Source organism: Archocentrus centrarchus, chromosome 21 (assembly GCF_007364275.1).
Source record: "Archocentrus centrarchus isolate MPI-CPG fArcCen1 chromosome 21, fArcCen1, whole genome shotgun sequence".
In the NCBI taxonomy this organism is placed as follows: domain Eukaryota; kingdom Metazoa; phylum Chordata; class Actinopteri; order Cichliformes; family Cichlidae; genus Archocentrus; species Archocentrus centrarchus.
The window spans coordinates 10,146,222-10,163,407 of record NC_044366.1 but is presented as its reverse complement, the minus strand read 5'-3'; the positions used below and the strand labels follow the sequence as shown (position 1 = coordinate 10,163,407).

At 38.6% G+C, this 17,186-nt stretch overlaps 1 protein-coding gene across 1 annotated transcript in view; it reads right to left on the bottom strand.

The window, feature by feature from the left end:
• Positions 1-17,186, bottom strand: part of lrp1bb (low density lipoprotein receptor-related protein 1Bb) — a 283,944-nt gene that overhangs the window by 67,507 nt on the left and 199,251 nt on the right. The window contains 2 exon segments of the mRNA XM_030757634.1: positions 4,636-4,840; positions 9,237-9,426. Coding sequence (XP_030613494.1) covers positions 4,636-4,840; positions 9,237-9,426 — 395 coding nt within the window.

The window sequence follows — 17,186 nt, the reverse complement described above, 5'->3', positions numbered from 1 at the left end:
TTATTAATAGTCCACAAAAAAAAATAAGTGTTCCTAAAATCAGTCTTTTGCTCCTGGTAGCATATAAAGCTAATTTCATCACAGCTAGCTGTGATCTGTGTTGTAATTTAAAATATGGAGATCTGGTTGTTACTTTGCTTGGACTTTAAAAAAAGAAGATGGCACGCATAGCCACTGACCCCACTTAACGGCTCCTTTGGATGGAGAAAATGTGAGATTACTGGCAGGAGTGAATGGTCCTCAAGGTGAAAGGAAAGATTAACCCAACTAGAATTTTTCATTAGTCTGTGTGAGCTGTTTTCACTGCATCAGTATCCAAAAATTCCTGTTGATTTGAAGTATAAACAGTAGAATGATTAGATACACAAAAAAAAGCTTAATTTGCACACAAGGATGGAGATTTTGGCTATTTTGCCAGTGGCTCCATATGCATAATTGCAGCTTGACAATGTGCAAATTCAATCCTGTTAGGGACTGCAAATGGGAAGGAAAACGACAGCCTTCATATGCCTATAAAGAGACTCATTAAAGTAAAGGCCTTTTGTAGAGTCTACCTGACTAATGTGGATTGCAGAGCTGGTGGTCACTCATTAAAGAAAAAAATCACCAATCTAACTCTTGTGTACAGAAGGAAGAAATATGTCTTGCATGTGTGAAAATATGCAGTAGCAAATCCCAGAAGTCTTTTTTAGTTTTATTTAATTAATTTGGCTGTATATTCAAATATCAGGTTGAAAAATCTAAAAATTAAAGTGAAAAAAAAAATACTGACCCAGTCAATTGACCAAAATATTATAGAACAGGGCATCAGGCAGCTGACCTGTTCTTACTGAGCGCGTGGTAGACATGGAAGGATGCACTCGTTCATGGCACCAAATGGAAGCATGCAGGTGGACTGGAATTGTAACACCCTCTACCACTACAGTGACTCTCTTTTATGAAGCATTGCTTGATTTAAATGGATTTGAAATGATACCAGCATTAAATTTCATTAAAACATTTACTTATATTTTGGAAAGCAATAGAAATATTAGAATGAAAAAATAAAGTTAAAGTGGAGAGACTCTAAATAATCTCACTATGCAACACACAATGAGACAGCAACATTACTTATGTAAATGTACAGTACAGTGCCAAAGTCTTGAGCCACCCCTTATTTCATTATATTTTACTTCCGTTGAGCCAGACTTTATTGTAATTATTTAAACGTAGTCTTAGTAATAATTCTCCAGGATTTCTGAAGGTCTTTCAAAGTTTTTCTTCAGAAATTGGCTGCTTTTGCACTCATTTTAATTCCAGTCCTTGTACCTGGACTGTTTTCAGAGGAATGTTTTTTTTCTAAAACTGAAACTATGAATTAACACTGAACTATGAATCATTAAAGCATAAAAAGCACCTAACCATAGGGATGAACCAGTGTTGTCTCTACATATAACAGACAATTTATCAAAGAAAGTTTTTAAAAAAAAAATTGTATCTTTGGGTAATTTGACTCTAGCAGCATGTCACAAAACCACATACTTTGTTCCCATTGCTTTAGTTGAAACTACAAAAATTGCCAAAGTTAACACAGTTTGACAAGCATAAAAGAATCATTTTGCAACCACAAGGTGATTTCCAAAAACCTATTAGCCAAAAACTTGGCATATCTCAGCACAGTGGGCAGTGTTTCTTTAAGATTTAAAGAAACTGGACAAGCGGAAGACAAAAGAAGAAGTGGCAACCCTAAAAAACTATCTACAGAAGATGAACAGTATCTGAAAGTCATGTCCTTAAGAAATAGGAGGAAAAAAATCCATCAAAAACCTGACACAGGGTCTAAGAAATGCTACTGTTCACTGAGGCCTCACCAGAAATGGTCTTCAGTGGGAGACTGGCTGTCAAGAAGCTTACTTTTTCTTTTCTTTTTAATTTGACAGAGGTATGCCAAATTACCCAAGAACTGGTCTGAAATTCAATGGCAACAGGTCTTATTGGGTGATGAACTTGAAATTTGAAATAAAATGGTTCAAATTGATGTCAGTGTGCATGGAAGAGGTCACAAGAGAGGTACAACAGTGAGTGTCTACAGCCATCTGTAAAACATGATAGATACTCTGTAATGGCATCATATATGGCATTGTACATCAGCCAGTGGCATTGGGGAATCATGTCAAAATTGATGGAATTATGAAGGCAGAAAAGTACCAGAAAATTTAAACCACCATGTAATACCATCTTGAAAGCATCTGACTAGCAAAAGCTTTATTTTTCAGCATGATAGTAGTCCCAAACACACTGCAAATGGAGTAAAAGCATACCTGGAAAAAAAACACACACACACAATGGAACACTATCAGCCATGGATTGGCCTCCCCAGAGCCCAGACCTCAACATTATTGAAGCAGTGTGGGGTCATCTTGACAGAGAACAGAACAAAAGGCAGTCAGCATCCAAAGACAAGTTCTGAATGTCGTTTAAGAAGCCTGGAGAGCTATTCCTGAAGAATACTTAAAGAAATCAGATGAAAGCTTGCTTAAGGGAGTTCAGGCTGTGCTGAAGAATGGTCATACCAAATATTGCCTTTCAAGGTTGTTAGAATTGTTCTCTGTTTTTGCCTTATATACTGCATTTCCATTTATGTTTGTACATTTCGATGAATTGCTTCACCGAGTTCCCATTTCTTTCCTTATTATTACCAAATTTAACCCAATCTTAGTTTTGATAGCCATGCACCATTTAAGCATTTAGACCTCTAATGAGGGGGGAAAGTAAGCTGGTCCGGTCTGGTACTGTGTACCACTAAAAGATTCTGCACCGGTACACAGTGCCTGGAAGAGGGGGAGCGGCTGTAAAACAGTCATTCAGACCCAGTCACGGCTGCACTTTGGGTCAGAATAGATCCGCTAGCAATAAGAAGTATAAAACACGACAATCAGTTTCAAATTGTTTCTGAACTGTTCGTGCTATGCTGGAGCTTCAATTCTCTAGCTTCTCTCCCCTCGGAGCTCAAGGCTTTCGTCAACGGCCAGCCTTTAAAACATTCATCGTTACATTTAATTCTGTCTGCTCTTTACAAAATATCCCAATTAAAAGCAAAGCGAGATTAACTAATTGTGTTTCATATTATTTTGCTCAATTTCAACAACACAGCTCGAAAAAATACCTCCAAAACAGATGCTTTCGATTTAATGGACTGCGTAATTTTACACAGCTGGTGCACAGACAGTTAAAAACCTCTGCTTGCATTGGGACAGGACGAACAATACATAACTTATCATCTACAGAATTTTAAATAAAAATCACAAATACAACTGAACTGTCAAATTTTTAAAGAAATAATCACCAAAACAAAAAAGTTTGGTGATTATTTCTTTCCAGAAGTTTTGTATTGGTGGCCAGAGCTAGAAAGCGTGGAGGTGGTCATCAGTTGTGTTAAGTGTATTAATTGTACAGCGTGTGCAACAAGGTTATTATAGTTAACGAAAACTAACAAAATAATGAAAACTGAAATTTTTTTCGTAAACTGAGATAAATAACAATAATTAAAAGGAAAAAATTATAACTAACTAAAACTGTAATGTGAGTTTACAAAACTAACTAAAATGAACTGAAATTATAGCTAAAATGACTTTCGTTTTCATTATTTTATTTAAAAGCGCTGTGGATTTATATGAAATCATTTTTTTTTCACTCCAGTAGTTTTAGCTGGGAGGGCCACAGCTGCGTGCATGCGTGAGTCCCATATGGAGTTTCTTTGAGTACGATAGCACAGTTAGTGAGTGTCTTGTTGTGGATGATGAAAACATGTGTGAAACACTTCTCAGTCAGGAAAAAAAACACCAACATCAAATCCACCTGAAAAGCACAAACAAGGCAGCACCCAAAGAGGAAAAAATCTCATCCAACACCACACATAAAACACCGGCACACGACCACAACGTAATTAACACACATAATCCAGCTACACAAGAATAAATGTAGGCATAAATGCGGGGTTGTGTACAGAGGCTGCACAAACCCAGTAGAAGTCTACTTAGCAAGCACCTAACCAAGCTAGTTCTCTGAGCAGCTCCGACCAGCTTCATGTGGTGATAACATCAGGATGCAGCTAGATTTGAGCTTTGATTCCTTCAAACAGTTCAGTTTGTTTTTGTCAAACACCACATGTTGTTAATCTACTGCACTGATGCTGAAGTTCATATTTTTCTTTGTTTCTCCCTGTTGATGTTCATGTATGTCCTTAATATTACACACATTTAGCACATAGTCTTGTGAACAGTTGGTTGTTGAATATATTTCTTTAAATTGTATCTTTTGTCGAGTTTTTATTACACAATATTCACTCTTGCACCTTGAATCTTGCACAATTATAAAACTAACAAAACCAAACTAAAACTAAGCATAAACACCAAAAATAAAAACTAATAAAAACAAGCAAAACCACTCTGAAAACTAACTAAAACTAAACTATAATGTAAAATCCAAAACTATTATAACCCTGGTGTGCAAACATCTCAGTTCCTTAACAATTGAAAAAATATATTCCACACTGTCAAGTAGGCAACAGTAAAGTTAAATAAAAAAAAAAAAAAAAAAAAAAATATATATATATGTGTGTGTGTGTTTAAAACTGCTCAGTGGGATCATACTTACATATCTGCTGGATCCATCAAAGTCACATCTTTCAATCTTGCCAAGGCTTCCATCTGAAAAGTAGAGCTTTTCTGCTTTGTGGTCAATGGTCAGTCCATTGGGAGTTAAGATGTCAGAACTGATGACAATCCTTATGTTTTTGCCGGCTAATGTGGATCTCATGATGCTGGGTCTCTGCTCATTCCAGTTGGTCCAAAACATCAGGCTTAAAAATATAAAACAGACAGCCAAATTCAATTCAATTTCATTTATATAGCAACAAATCACAACAGTTGCCTCAAAGGCAAAACTAAGCGATGACACCCTCTGAGCAAGCACTTGTTGACAGTGGGAAGGAAAAACTCTCTTTTAACAGGAAGAAACCTCCAGCAGAACCAGGCTCAGGGTGGAATGTTTTAAGCCTAATCTTAAAAGTAGAGGGACTGTCTGTTTCCTGAATCTAAACTAGGAGCTGAGTTTGAGAATGAATTGCTACCAAATATTGACTTTCAATGTTGTTAGAATGAATTATAAAACAAATATGTCATCTGAAACTGAAGTTAGAAATAGTAGCTGTTTATAGGAGATGATGTACAAAAATGTGGTGCAGAGAATTCTGTGCAAAACAGACACATGTAAACTGGAGAAATCCTCTTTACCAAATAGCTGGAGGTTTTATGCAGCCATGTCAGTCAATTATCAACATCAATCCATAGCTGCCAAGACCTCATCAGCCCCCCCCCCCCTTTTTTTTTTTGCCCTGAAGGAGCAGATCACTAATAGAGTGTAGCTCTGTTTCAATTAGATAAAATGGATTAGCATCAGAGGTTGTAAGATAAAGGTCATTTATTCATGCTGTGAGTGAATTTAAAAAAACAGCTATTTTTTTGAGGACTAGCTATATAAGCAGTGCACATGTTAAATCCATAACCATGTAGAGAAATCACTAAAAGATGAATAGTTGAATTTGCTTTTAAATTGTATAACACTTTTTTCAAACTCTGGCATCTCTCTTCATACTCTAATGAAGTCATGGAAGTCTACTCCAGTGTGATAATAAAGATTCAGGTCAGAAGTCATAACCAGGGGCTACTAATTAATCACTAGTGTTTGAATTCTAATTATCAGACAGTGATTCTAGAGCGGGATGGATATGGTGCCAAACTCCCAACCAAGGATAGTCTGAGGTCAAGGAATTAATTTAGATAGTATAAAGGGGGAGTATTATACTCACTCTTTGCAGACTGAGTGCAGAAGTATTTTTATGTTCATGAAATACAGGTTTGAAACATGAATTAAACAAGATGCAGTAGGAATATTTATGTTGCGTTTTGAAAAAAAGAAGAAAAATATGAATCCTTTTAAAAGCTAGTTCACAGATTAATAAAAAACAAAACAAAACAAAACAAAACAAAACAACAACAACAACAACAACAACAAAGAAACAGGTCATTTAAAAAGCTATTATTGCTGCCACAAGCTGCACAAAACACTTACCAAAAGAGGAAGAAATAAAGAAAAATAATTTATAAATGATTCCCAAATTTAGGATAATAAAAGACACAATAAGTAGTGCACATCAAATTATAAATTGCAATTTTTTTAATTATTTGGAAAAAAACAAAAATAATAATAATAAAAAAAAATAATAACAAAACTACAGCAGAATGAAGCAGCATTGCAATCTAAGTATAAGAAATGCTAAAAGCAAGGTCAGCACACTCTTATAAGGCTCAACTTTTTGTGCAAAGGATGAGAGCAGTTTATCTGTCAGTAATTTTCTTAAGGTGAGCAGCAGATAGTGGATTTGAGAGATCTACTTTAGACATAACTTGGCTCCATATCAAGAGCATACTCCATGAATAGATTTATAGATAAAAACGAGGGCCATAAAATTCGTCCTACAACTAACAGGATGCCAGTATATGGATTTTAAAACAGCAGTAATATGATCTAGTTAAAACTGGCAAGAACCCTCTGAATCATATATAATTTATTTATAGACTTCCAGGAAAACCTGAGAGCAATACATTATAGTTGTCAGCTGCACCTGTAAGAAAAACGTGTCTGTAACAAACAGACTGTGTTCAGTGTAATGGAGGAATGCAACATATTCACTAATCACATTACAGTTATAATTATGTCATTACTTGCATTACAAAGGTTCTTTAATTATCTATATGATGGGTGGCTAGAAAAAAAAAATCGAGGGTTCTTTTTTCCCTGCTACCTTAAACCAGCTGACTTAAGTTTGTGTGTATGGACATGGAAAATGGTGGAGGTTGTTGGGGTTTTATTTTTACCCAAAGAAAAGAATGACAAATGTTTAAATGTAAACTCCAGGAAATTAATTAATAAACAGTGGCTGAAGCAAACAGCAGACAATTTAATAAATAAATAGTGTCACGGCCCCTCCTCTGACCTGCAGGGGCGGTGCTTCCTGAAGGCAGAGGTGGGCCTTGAGTAATTGGAGCCACCTGGGCTCACTAATATAAGCAGGGCTCCACTAATTATTCTCCCCTCTCTGCTCCTCCAGGTAATTTTGGTTTGTCTTTGGTTCTGGTTTGGTTTTGGGTTGCAGTATTCATTCAGCTTTCCACATACATGTCCACGCACTCATACATTGCATACACTGACCATCATGACATACTCACATCTCATATTTATCTTTCCTTTGGTTTTGCTTAAGTTTCAATAAAACGAATTTGTTTGCCTATACCTTTGTCTCCCCTCATTCTTTGTTACGGGCCGTGAGCCAGCCTGTGACAATAGATACACGGTGCTGTGAAAAAAAGGATTTGCCCTCCTCCAGATTCTTATTATTTTTTTGCACTTTTGTCACATTTTTTTTTTTTTTGGAAACTAAAATTTTAATATTAGACAAAGATAACCCAAGTAAACACAAAATTAAGTTTTTAAATTATTATTTAATTTATTAAGGGGGAAAAGCTATACAAACATACCTGGCCCTATGTAGAAAGATAATTAAAATCACGAAGTTCAATATCACTAGCCACCCCCAGGCCTGATTACTGCCAGACCTGCTGAATCGAGAAATAACTAAAACAAATCCTGTATGACAAAGTGAAGTTGGCTAAAAGATCTCAAAAAAGGAACACGGCAAGCCACAATCTAAAGAAACAGCTGAGAAACAAAGTCACTGATCTGGAAAGGGCTAAAAAGCCATTTCTAAGGCTTTAGGACTTTAGCGAACCACAGTGAGAGCCATTATCCACAATTGGAGAAAACTTCCCAGGAGTGGCCGGTCTACCAAAATTACTTCAAGAGTAATGATGGAATGACTCATTCAGGAGGTTACAAAAGAACCCAGAACAACGTCTAAAGACCTGCAGGCCTCACTTGCCTCAGTTAAGGTCAGAGTTCATGATTCAACAATGAGAAAGAGTCTGGGCAAAAACGGCATCCATGGGAGTTCCAAGAGAAAAAACGCTGCTGAACAAAAGGAACACAAATCTCACATTTGCCAGAAAGCATTTTGATGATCCCCAAGACTTTTGGGAAAATAATCTGTGGACTGATGAGACAAAAGTTGAACTATTTATAGAAGGTTTGCATCCTGTTGCATTTGGCATGAAACAAACAGCATAAAAAGAACAATGAAAAGACACCAACAATCAAACATGGTGCTGGCAGTATGTCGGTCTGGGGCTGCTTTGCTGTTGGAGGACCTGCACAACTTGCCATATTTAATGGAACCATAAAGGCCATCTATGTAAATGAGAACTGGTTCTCAAACATTTTACCTGGTGAAATAAAGGTTTAAAAAAAAATTCTGCTCACTACCAGAAAATCCCGAAGCAGAATGTTCAGCCATCACTTTGTGCCTTGAAGCTCTAGTGCACTTGGGTTACACAGCAGGGTAATGATAACACACCTGATAAGTCCACCTCTGAGTGACTCAAAGAAAACAAAATGAGGGTTTTGAAGTGGCCTAGTCAAAGTCTGGACTTAAATTAGGTTGAAATACTCTGGCATGACTGGCATGACCAGTCCGTTCATGCTCAAAAACCTCAAATGTGGCTCAATTAAAACAATTAGGCAAAGACAAGAGAGACAAAATTTCTCCACAGCAATTAGAAAGACTCTTTGCTAGTTATCGCAAATGCTTGACTGCAGTTCTTGATGCCAAGGGTGGCACAACCAGTTATTACAGTAACTTTAAGGGGCAATTACTTTTTCAGAGAGTACAAGATTTTTTTTCCCTTACTAAATGAAAATAACATTTAAATTTGATCTTGTATTTACATAGATTGTCTTTGTCTAATATTAAAATTTGTTTGATCATCAGAAACATCTAAGTGTGATGAGCCTGATCTTCACCAGGTAACAAAAGAAGTGATGAGTATTCAGGTTTATAACAACTACAAGAATGATAACGTGAAGAGATATGTAGAGTATGAAATGATGGAAATTAAAACTGTCCTTAAGAATGATAACATAAAACTCAGGGCAGATGAAATACAGCCAAAAATAAATAAATAATAATAATCAGAGTCAAAGGTTGACATTTTAGGATTAACTAACTGAAAAAGGTATGGGTGAACTGCAAAGAGAGAGAGAGAGAGAGAGAGAGCATTATGAGACAGAGAAGGACTACTGACTTTTGACACTCATCCAGGGCCAGGACATGCGGGTGGTCATCCTCTGAAAGAACGACCACAGCTTGCCTACTAATAGCGCTGACTCGACTCTGGTCCACAGTTTGTCTGGTGATGGTAGATGTAGTGGAGCTGGTCCAGTACAGGGTATCCCAAGCTCTGTGGTAAGCCAGACCTTCCACTGAACCTACATCTGAAAGAAGAGAAGCATTAGACCGCTCCCCATGAACCAACAAACTAACCAGATTGAAATACAGATGGGCGTGAAGGACATTTTTGTTTGAAGCAGCTCCTGGAAAGATTTTAATGTGAAAAATACATCTGCCTTTTTATTCTACTAACTGTGTCGTGTGCTTTCTTTAGTAAGTGAAAAAAAAAGAATGTACAGATGGGGAAAATAATCTTGTTAATGCATAAGTACCCAACTAAAATTTGACATACAGTAAAATGAAAAAAGAGAAGAAATAAGAACTAATAAGATTAATCATTTATCACAGTTGGCATTCATTAAGTTTATTGCTAATTTTCTGTATATCTGTAAATGCAAATTCCAGCTATCTGCCACTGTCATCTTAGGCTACAAAAAAATCAGTTGTCTGTCCTATATAAATAGCTAAAGTAAAAGTACTGACTTTGCTTGTAACAGATGGTAGAATCCAATTGTGTTAGAATTGGGATTGTGTTTCTTTTATGATTGACAGGGAAATAACTTCATGCCTCACTACACTGGACAGACAGCTATTTGTTGATGTAAAAGTCACTCAGGAACCAAATATGTTTTCATGGCAAACCAATTTCCAAAACACAAAATATGAAAAGACCTTTGCAGTCTCTCTTGTTATTGCACGAACATGACTGACAGAGTCTGAACCTCCAGAGAGACAGTGATTTTCGACTGAAAATCTGGTCATATTTATGTTTGATTACTCATTGTAGTTTTTCTTCCCTTCGATAGATTCGTGATTTACCTACAGAATATGACTTTAACTGTTTCTCAATATTGCACACGAATTACTCTGGGATAGAATAACTGCATTTTTAGCTAAATTATGAAAGTGATGAAAAAGATTTTAAAAATAAACAGCAAAAGCACCAGAATATGTGCATCTAATGCAGCAGGAAAAACTCAAACCTGTAAAATATACACATATACTGCTCAAAGGAACATTTTTTAATCAGAGTATAGCATCAAGTCAGTTAACCTTCTGGGATTTTGATCTGGTCAGCTGAATAGCAGAAGGGGTTGTTAGTCAGTTTCAGCTTTGGTGTAAATGAATTTAACAACAGGTGCACTAGAGGGACAAAAATGAGACAACCCCCAAAACAGGAATGATTTTACAGGTGGGAGCCACTGACATTTTTTTCCTCCTCCTCATCTTTTCTGACAGTTTTTTCACTAGTTTTGGTTTTGCATTTGGCTGGAGTCAGTGTGTTTACTGGTAGCATGAGGCAATACCTGGACTCTACTGACGGACTCCAAGGAACTGATACCACTGAGTGGCCCCCATGATCACCTGACCTAAATCCAACAGAACACCTCTGGGACATTATGTTTTGGTCCATCCAACACTGCCAGGTTGCACCTCAGGCTTTCCAGGAGCTCAGTGATACCCTGGGCCAGAACTGGGAGGAGATCCCCCAGGACATCATCTGTTGCCTCATTAGGAGCATGCCCTGACATCTTCAGGCATGCATACAAGCATGTGGGGGCCATGCAATGCAGTACAATTTTGAGTTCTGCAAAAACATTTCGGCAAAAGGGAGTAACGTGCATCATTTTTGCATTTTGATTTTCAGGGTGTCTTTGAATTGAGCCCTCTGTAGGTCATTTCCATCAAATAATGCGGCATCCTTTCATTCCTAACACATCAACCCAGTCCATATGAATACAGATATCCAACATGACTTTTTTTTTCCATTGAGATTTGATGTGTTTTTCAAAGTGTTACTTTCTTTTTTGAGCAGTATAGCTCAGAATGCCATTGGAAAAAAAACCAGAGGGCCAAATCACCAAAACCTGGTATACCAGAACTCTCAGACCAGACAGATCAACCTGAGCATGCCATGGATTGACTACAAGAAGCTTAAACTACCTGGGTATCTCACAAGCAAGTGGAAATCATAATAAAGATCCACAAAGGTCAGCCACAGCCAAATACCTCCAGAAGGTAAGACAGGTGTTGGTTGGAATAAAACTCAAGATACACATGCCCTAACAGTCATCAGCTGGAATAATAAACAGGCCACAGGAGGAGATAGATGCCACTGATGTCAAGACATGAAAACTCATAATGCCCGGTGGTTTCCACCCACAGTCCAGCACCCTGAGGCTCGATGAGCAACGGAAAGAGGGAGGACGAACATTAGTGACTGTCAGAGCCAAAACCAGGGATGAAACATGGGGCCTCTGTGAATACATCAATATTGAGCTGCTCAAAGAATGCGTCAGGCAGCTGAAGACAGACGATGATGAGAAACAGGAAGAGGAACTATCATGGATGACCAAGCCCTGCATGGGATGTACCATTGACATATAGAATAGATGGTTTACATCAACAAATCGTACCAGTGGCAAGAAAAGGCCAGTTTGAAACACAGCACACAATGGACAGGACCCAAAATACAGACTGCGCAAAGGCACCCTAGAGACTATCCAACACATGCAAGTACACACAAGCAACCAGACATGATGGCGGCTGACAAGAAGCAGAAGACCGCAGTTGTGGTAGATGCTCCTGATGTTGCAGACAGCTCCTGATGTTGCAGACAGCAACATCAGGAGCAAAATAGAGAAAGCAAAATAGCAAAATAGAACACAGCAAAATAGAGAAGGACCACCAGCAGAAGGAACAGCTGGAGGAGATGTAGAAGATAAAGTCCAAAGTGCTCCCAGTGGTAATAGGAGCATAAGGAGCTGTAACCCACAAACTGGAAGAGTGACTCCAGAAGATTCCGGGCACAACATCAGAGGTCTCCATCCAGAAGAACCCTCATTCTATATTATATGTATATATATATATATATATATAGCTGTTCCCATGACTGTGCTGTTCTGGACAGAGATCTTGGATGTTGTTCCTGGAATCTGCTGGAGCCATTCTCACAGTTTGGGGGTCACTGCCCTGAGTGTCCCAATTACCACAGAGACCACTGTTACCTTCACCTTTCACATTCTCTATAGCTGTTCTCTCAGCCCTTGGTATTTCTCAAGCTTCATGTGTTCTTTCTTCTTAATGTTGCCATCACTTGGTATCGCAATGTCTATCACTACAGCTTTCTTCTTCTTGTCCACCACAACTATGTCCAGTTGGTTAGCCATTACCTGTTTGTCTGTCAGTATCTGGAAGTCCCATATGATCTTAGCTTGGTCATTCTCAACCACCCATGGAGGCATATCCCATTTTGACCTCGCAATTTCCAGGTCATACTCAGCACAGATGTTCCTGTATACTATGCCAGCCACTTATGGCGTTCACACATCAATTAGTTAAACTGCAGGAATGTCTTAAAGATATTAAGGCCTGGATGACCTCTAATTTCCTGCTTCTAAATTCAGATAAAACTGAAATTCTTGTTCTCGGCCCCACAAATCTTAGAAACATGGTGTCTAACCAGATACTTACTCTGGATGGCATTACTTTGGCCTCCAGTAACACTGTGAGAAATCTTGGAGTCATTTTTGACCAGGATATGTCCTTCAATGCACATATTAAACAAATATGCAGGACCGCTTTTTTGCATTTGCGCAATATTTCTAAAATTAGAAACATCCTTTCTCAGAGTGATGCTGAAAAGCTAATTCATGCATTTATTACTTCTAGGGTGGACTATTGTAATTCATTATTATCAGGCTGTCCTAAAAGCTCCCTGAAAAGCCTTCAGCTGATCCAAAATGCTGCAGCTAGAGTACTGACAGGGACTAGAAAGAGAGAGCATATTTCTCCCATATTGGCTTCTCTTCATTGGCTCCCTGTTAAATCTAGAATAGAATTTAAAATTCTTCTCCTCACATACAAGGTCTTGAATAATCAAGCCCCATCTTATCTCAAAGACCTCATAGTACCATATCACCCCAACAGAGCACTTCGCTCTCAGACTGCTGGCTTACTTGTGGTTCCTAGGATACTTAAGAGTAGAATGGGAGGCAGAGCCTTCAGCTTTCAGGCGCCTCTTCTGTGGAACCAGCTTCCAGCTTGGATTCGGGAGACAGACACCCTCTCTATTTTTAAGATTAGGCTTAAAACTTTCCTTTATGATAAAGCTTATAGTTAGGGCTGGATCAGGTGACCCTGAACCATCCCTTAGTTATGCTGCTATAGGCCTAGGCTGCTGGGGGGTTCACATAATGCACTGTTTCTCATTCACCTTATTTACTTTGTTTATACATTTAATCATTAATTGATATTAATCTCTGGCTCTCTTCCACAGCATGTCTTTCTCTCCCCTCAGCCCAACCGGTCACGGCAGATGACTGCCCCTCCCTGAGCCTGGTTCTGCTGGAGGTTTCTTCCTGTTAAAAGGGAGTTTTTCCTTTCCACTGTCGCCAAGTGCTTGCTCATAGGGGGTCGTTTTGACTGTTGGGTTTTCTCTGTATTATTGTAGGGTCTTTACCCACAATACAAAGCGCCTTGAGGCGACAGTTTGTTGTGATTTGGCGCTATATAAATAAAATTGAATTGAATTGAATTGAATTTAATTGAATTGAATTGAAGTATGCACTGCCTGCTAGCATCTTGCACCCTTCTGGATTTTCTCACTGTCATCTCTGAACAGACTGCATCTGGGGTCTTGCTTTATGTGGTAGATGCCAGCCTCTATCGATCTTGTGCTCAGAGCTTGTTTCTGTGCTGCCATGATTAGGGCCTCCATGCAAACCTTCAGCCCAGCTTTGTCCAGCCATTGATAGGATTGTTTTTTTGGTACATGCTGTGCAGAGGCCTGTTCTTCCATGATGGTTCCTGTTCTTGTTCCTCTTCTTTCTTGTGTTTCTGCTGCCTTAGGTACAATCTTCCTGATGTACTCATGGATCTTTGTTGTTTTATCTAGGATAATGGTTCTGACACTCACTAGTATTCGGCTCCTTCCTTCCAATTAGCGTACAGTCTCAGGCTGCTCGATTTGGGATGAAACCCTCCATGCATGGTAAGGAGTTTTCTTGTTTTGATGTCAGTGGCTTCTATCTCCTCCTTTGACCAGCTTATTATCCCAGTAGGGTATCTGACAACTGGCAGAGTGTAGGTGTTGATTGCCCGACTCTTCCCATTGAGCTGGCTCTTCAGGACTTGCCTTACTCTCTGGAGGTTCTTGACGATTGCAGCTTTCCTAATGGCCTCTTCATGGTTCCCATTTGCCTGTGGGATTCCAAGGTACTTGTAGCTTTCCTCAGTGTCTACAATGTTACCTTCTGGTAGTGCAATCCCCTCAGGTCTGACTACCCTCCCTCTCTTTGTTACCATCCAACTACACTTCTCCAGTCTGAATGACATTCCAATGTAATTGCTATAGATCCTAGTAGTTTGGATCAGTGAACCTATATCTTGTTCACGCTTGGCATACAGCTTGATGTCATCCATGTAGAGAGAGGTGGCTGATGTTTGCTCCATTCCATAGTCGGTATCTGTAGTCAGTCTTGTTGACGAGCTGGCTGAGGGGATTCAGGCCTATGTAGAACAGCAGTGGGAACAGAGCATCTCCATGGTAAATCCCGTATTTGATGGTGACTTTTGCAATTGGCTTGAAGTTGGCCTCTAGTGTTGTTTTCCACATTCCCATTGAGTTACTGATGAAGGCTCTCAGGGTCTTGTTGATCTTGTGTAGTTCTAGGCATTCCAGGATCCATGTGTGTGGATTTGAATCATAGGCTTTTCTGTAATCAATCCAGGCGATGCACAGGTTGGTCAGTTTAGTCTTACAGTCTTGAGTAAGGAAGACTGGCTACGGATATCAACTATGGGGCAAACATCAGCCACCTCCTCTACATGGATGACATCAAGCTGCATGCCAAGCGTGAACAAGATATCAATTCACTGATCCACTACTAGGATCTACAGAAATGACATTGGAATGCCATTAGGATTGGAGAAGTTAGTCGGGTGGTAACAAAGAGAGGGAAGGTAGTGAGAATTGACGGGATTGCACTACCAGAAGGCAACATTGCAGACACTGAGGACAGCTATAAGTACCTTGGAATCGAACAGGCAAATGAGAAACATGAAGAGGCCACTAGGAAAGCTGCCACCGCCAAGAGTAAGGCAAGTCCTGAAGACTCAGCTGAATCAAACTTCTACAATTTGAATAGATCACATAGATTAAGGAAATGTACAATTTCCCCTGAGAGATTAAAACAAAGCTTGGTACCCTTCCTGATAAAGCCCACTTATTACAAATGAGTAATGCCAAACTCACAAACAATTTGTCAATGAGACAGAAAAAAATGGCTTTGCTACAGCTTTGGAAAGATTACCTACCTCCACTGTATGTTTATGTATACCTCATTAGTCTGAAAATATATTAATTTATTGTGCAATAAGAGATATTGTACAGCCTTCATTCTTCTAAAAAAGTAAATAAATGTACATTAAAGTAATTAATTTGCCAAACAACTGGATAATTGGATTTTTTTATAGTGAGCATTTTTGCACACACCTTTGGCTGTCCGTGACATTTCTGTCTAAATGGCAAACATGTGGCCAGTATTAGTTAATTTGGCTGCACCCCAGTTTATAAAAACCCATAAACCATACTCCAGAATACTTAAGACTTTACCTGAGTCAGCCAACCACTAATTAATAGTTTGAAATAAAACCTGTCTGGCAGGTTGGAGTTTCTAACAAATTGTTGGCCAGGCAAGGGACTAATTAATGGGGGACACAGAGTTTAATTAGGGAAATATAGATGATTAACATCTTCACCTTTCCTCAATGACAGGATTCGGGCAGAAACTTTTAGACTAAAAGAAGAGATCGTACAGAAGTAGATTCAGTAGTGACTAAAGGTGCTGATTCCATCAAGAGAAGTACAGAGCAGGTGGATGTGCAGCTTTTATTCAACTCACAAATAAAATAATTGGAAACCATAGGGGTCACAAGATTGTACTACTGTATGCAGCGTTCATGCATAAAAAACTGTTTGTTTCCACTCTTAGAAAAATAGGTATTGTCATGAATTATTATGGATGTAAAACAAAACAAAAAAATATTGAACAGCATTTAAAATAAAAATTCCTTGCACCACTTTCATTATGCATTTCACAAGTTTTAAGGCGTGAAGGACACTTAAAAATCCAGACAGATGGTTCTTGATAACACTTGCTCATTTCTAGAAGATAAATAAATAAGCAGAAAGCTCCCTCAGCAGGAGTGTTAAAGATGGGTTGGGGGATGGGTGAGAGTGGATCAGTAACACTCCACCAGTCTCTCAGTGCGAGGAGGAGGTGGGAAGGTGCTGAGCTTTGCTCCCTGTGGGAACGTCACTGAATACCAGAGGACACGAGCTGAGCAGAACAGAGATTTTTGTTGTTCATCTGACTCCAGTCATCTTATCAAGACAGAACTGACTGAGCTGTTCTAAGTAAGTGAGCGCGATTGATCCTTGTTCAGTCTGAAACAGTCACTATGCAAAAAACTTTCAAACATAGGTATTAAATGATACTGATTTGGAATTCATCTGTCTTTTCAAAGGAGTAAACAGAGTAAACAAACAAATTGATCGAAGAAGAACTGTTACTCTTCACATTCATCAATAGAGATGGTTTCAGTGCTATATTGTACTCATAACAGCCCTGCTCCCTATTTAAAGGAGAAAAACTCCTTAATTTTCTTTTATAGAAGAAGCAGCATGTGAGCGGCACAACAACAGCAGTGGATTTTATGAGCTGCAATGTCCCTTTACACTCAAACTATATTTCTAGGGTTTAAAACACAGCACACAGCACCAGTTATATATAAGTATGAA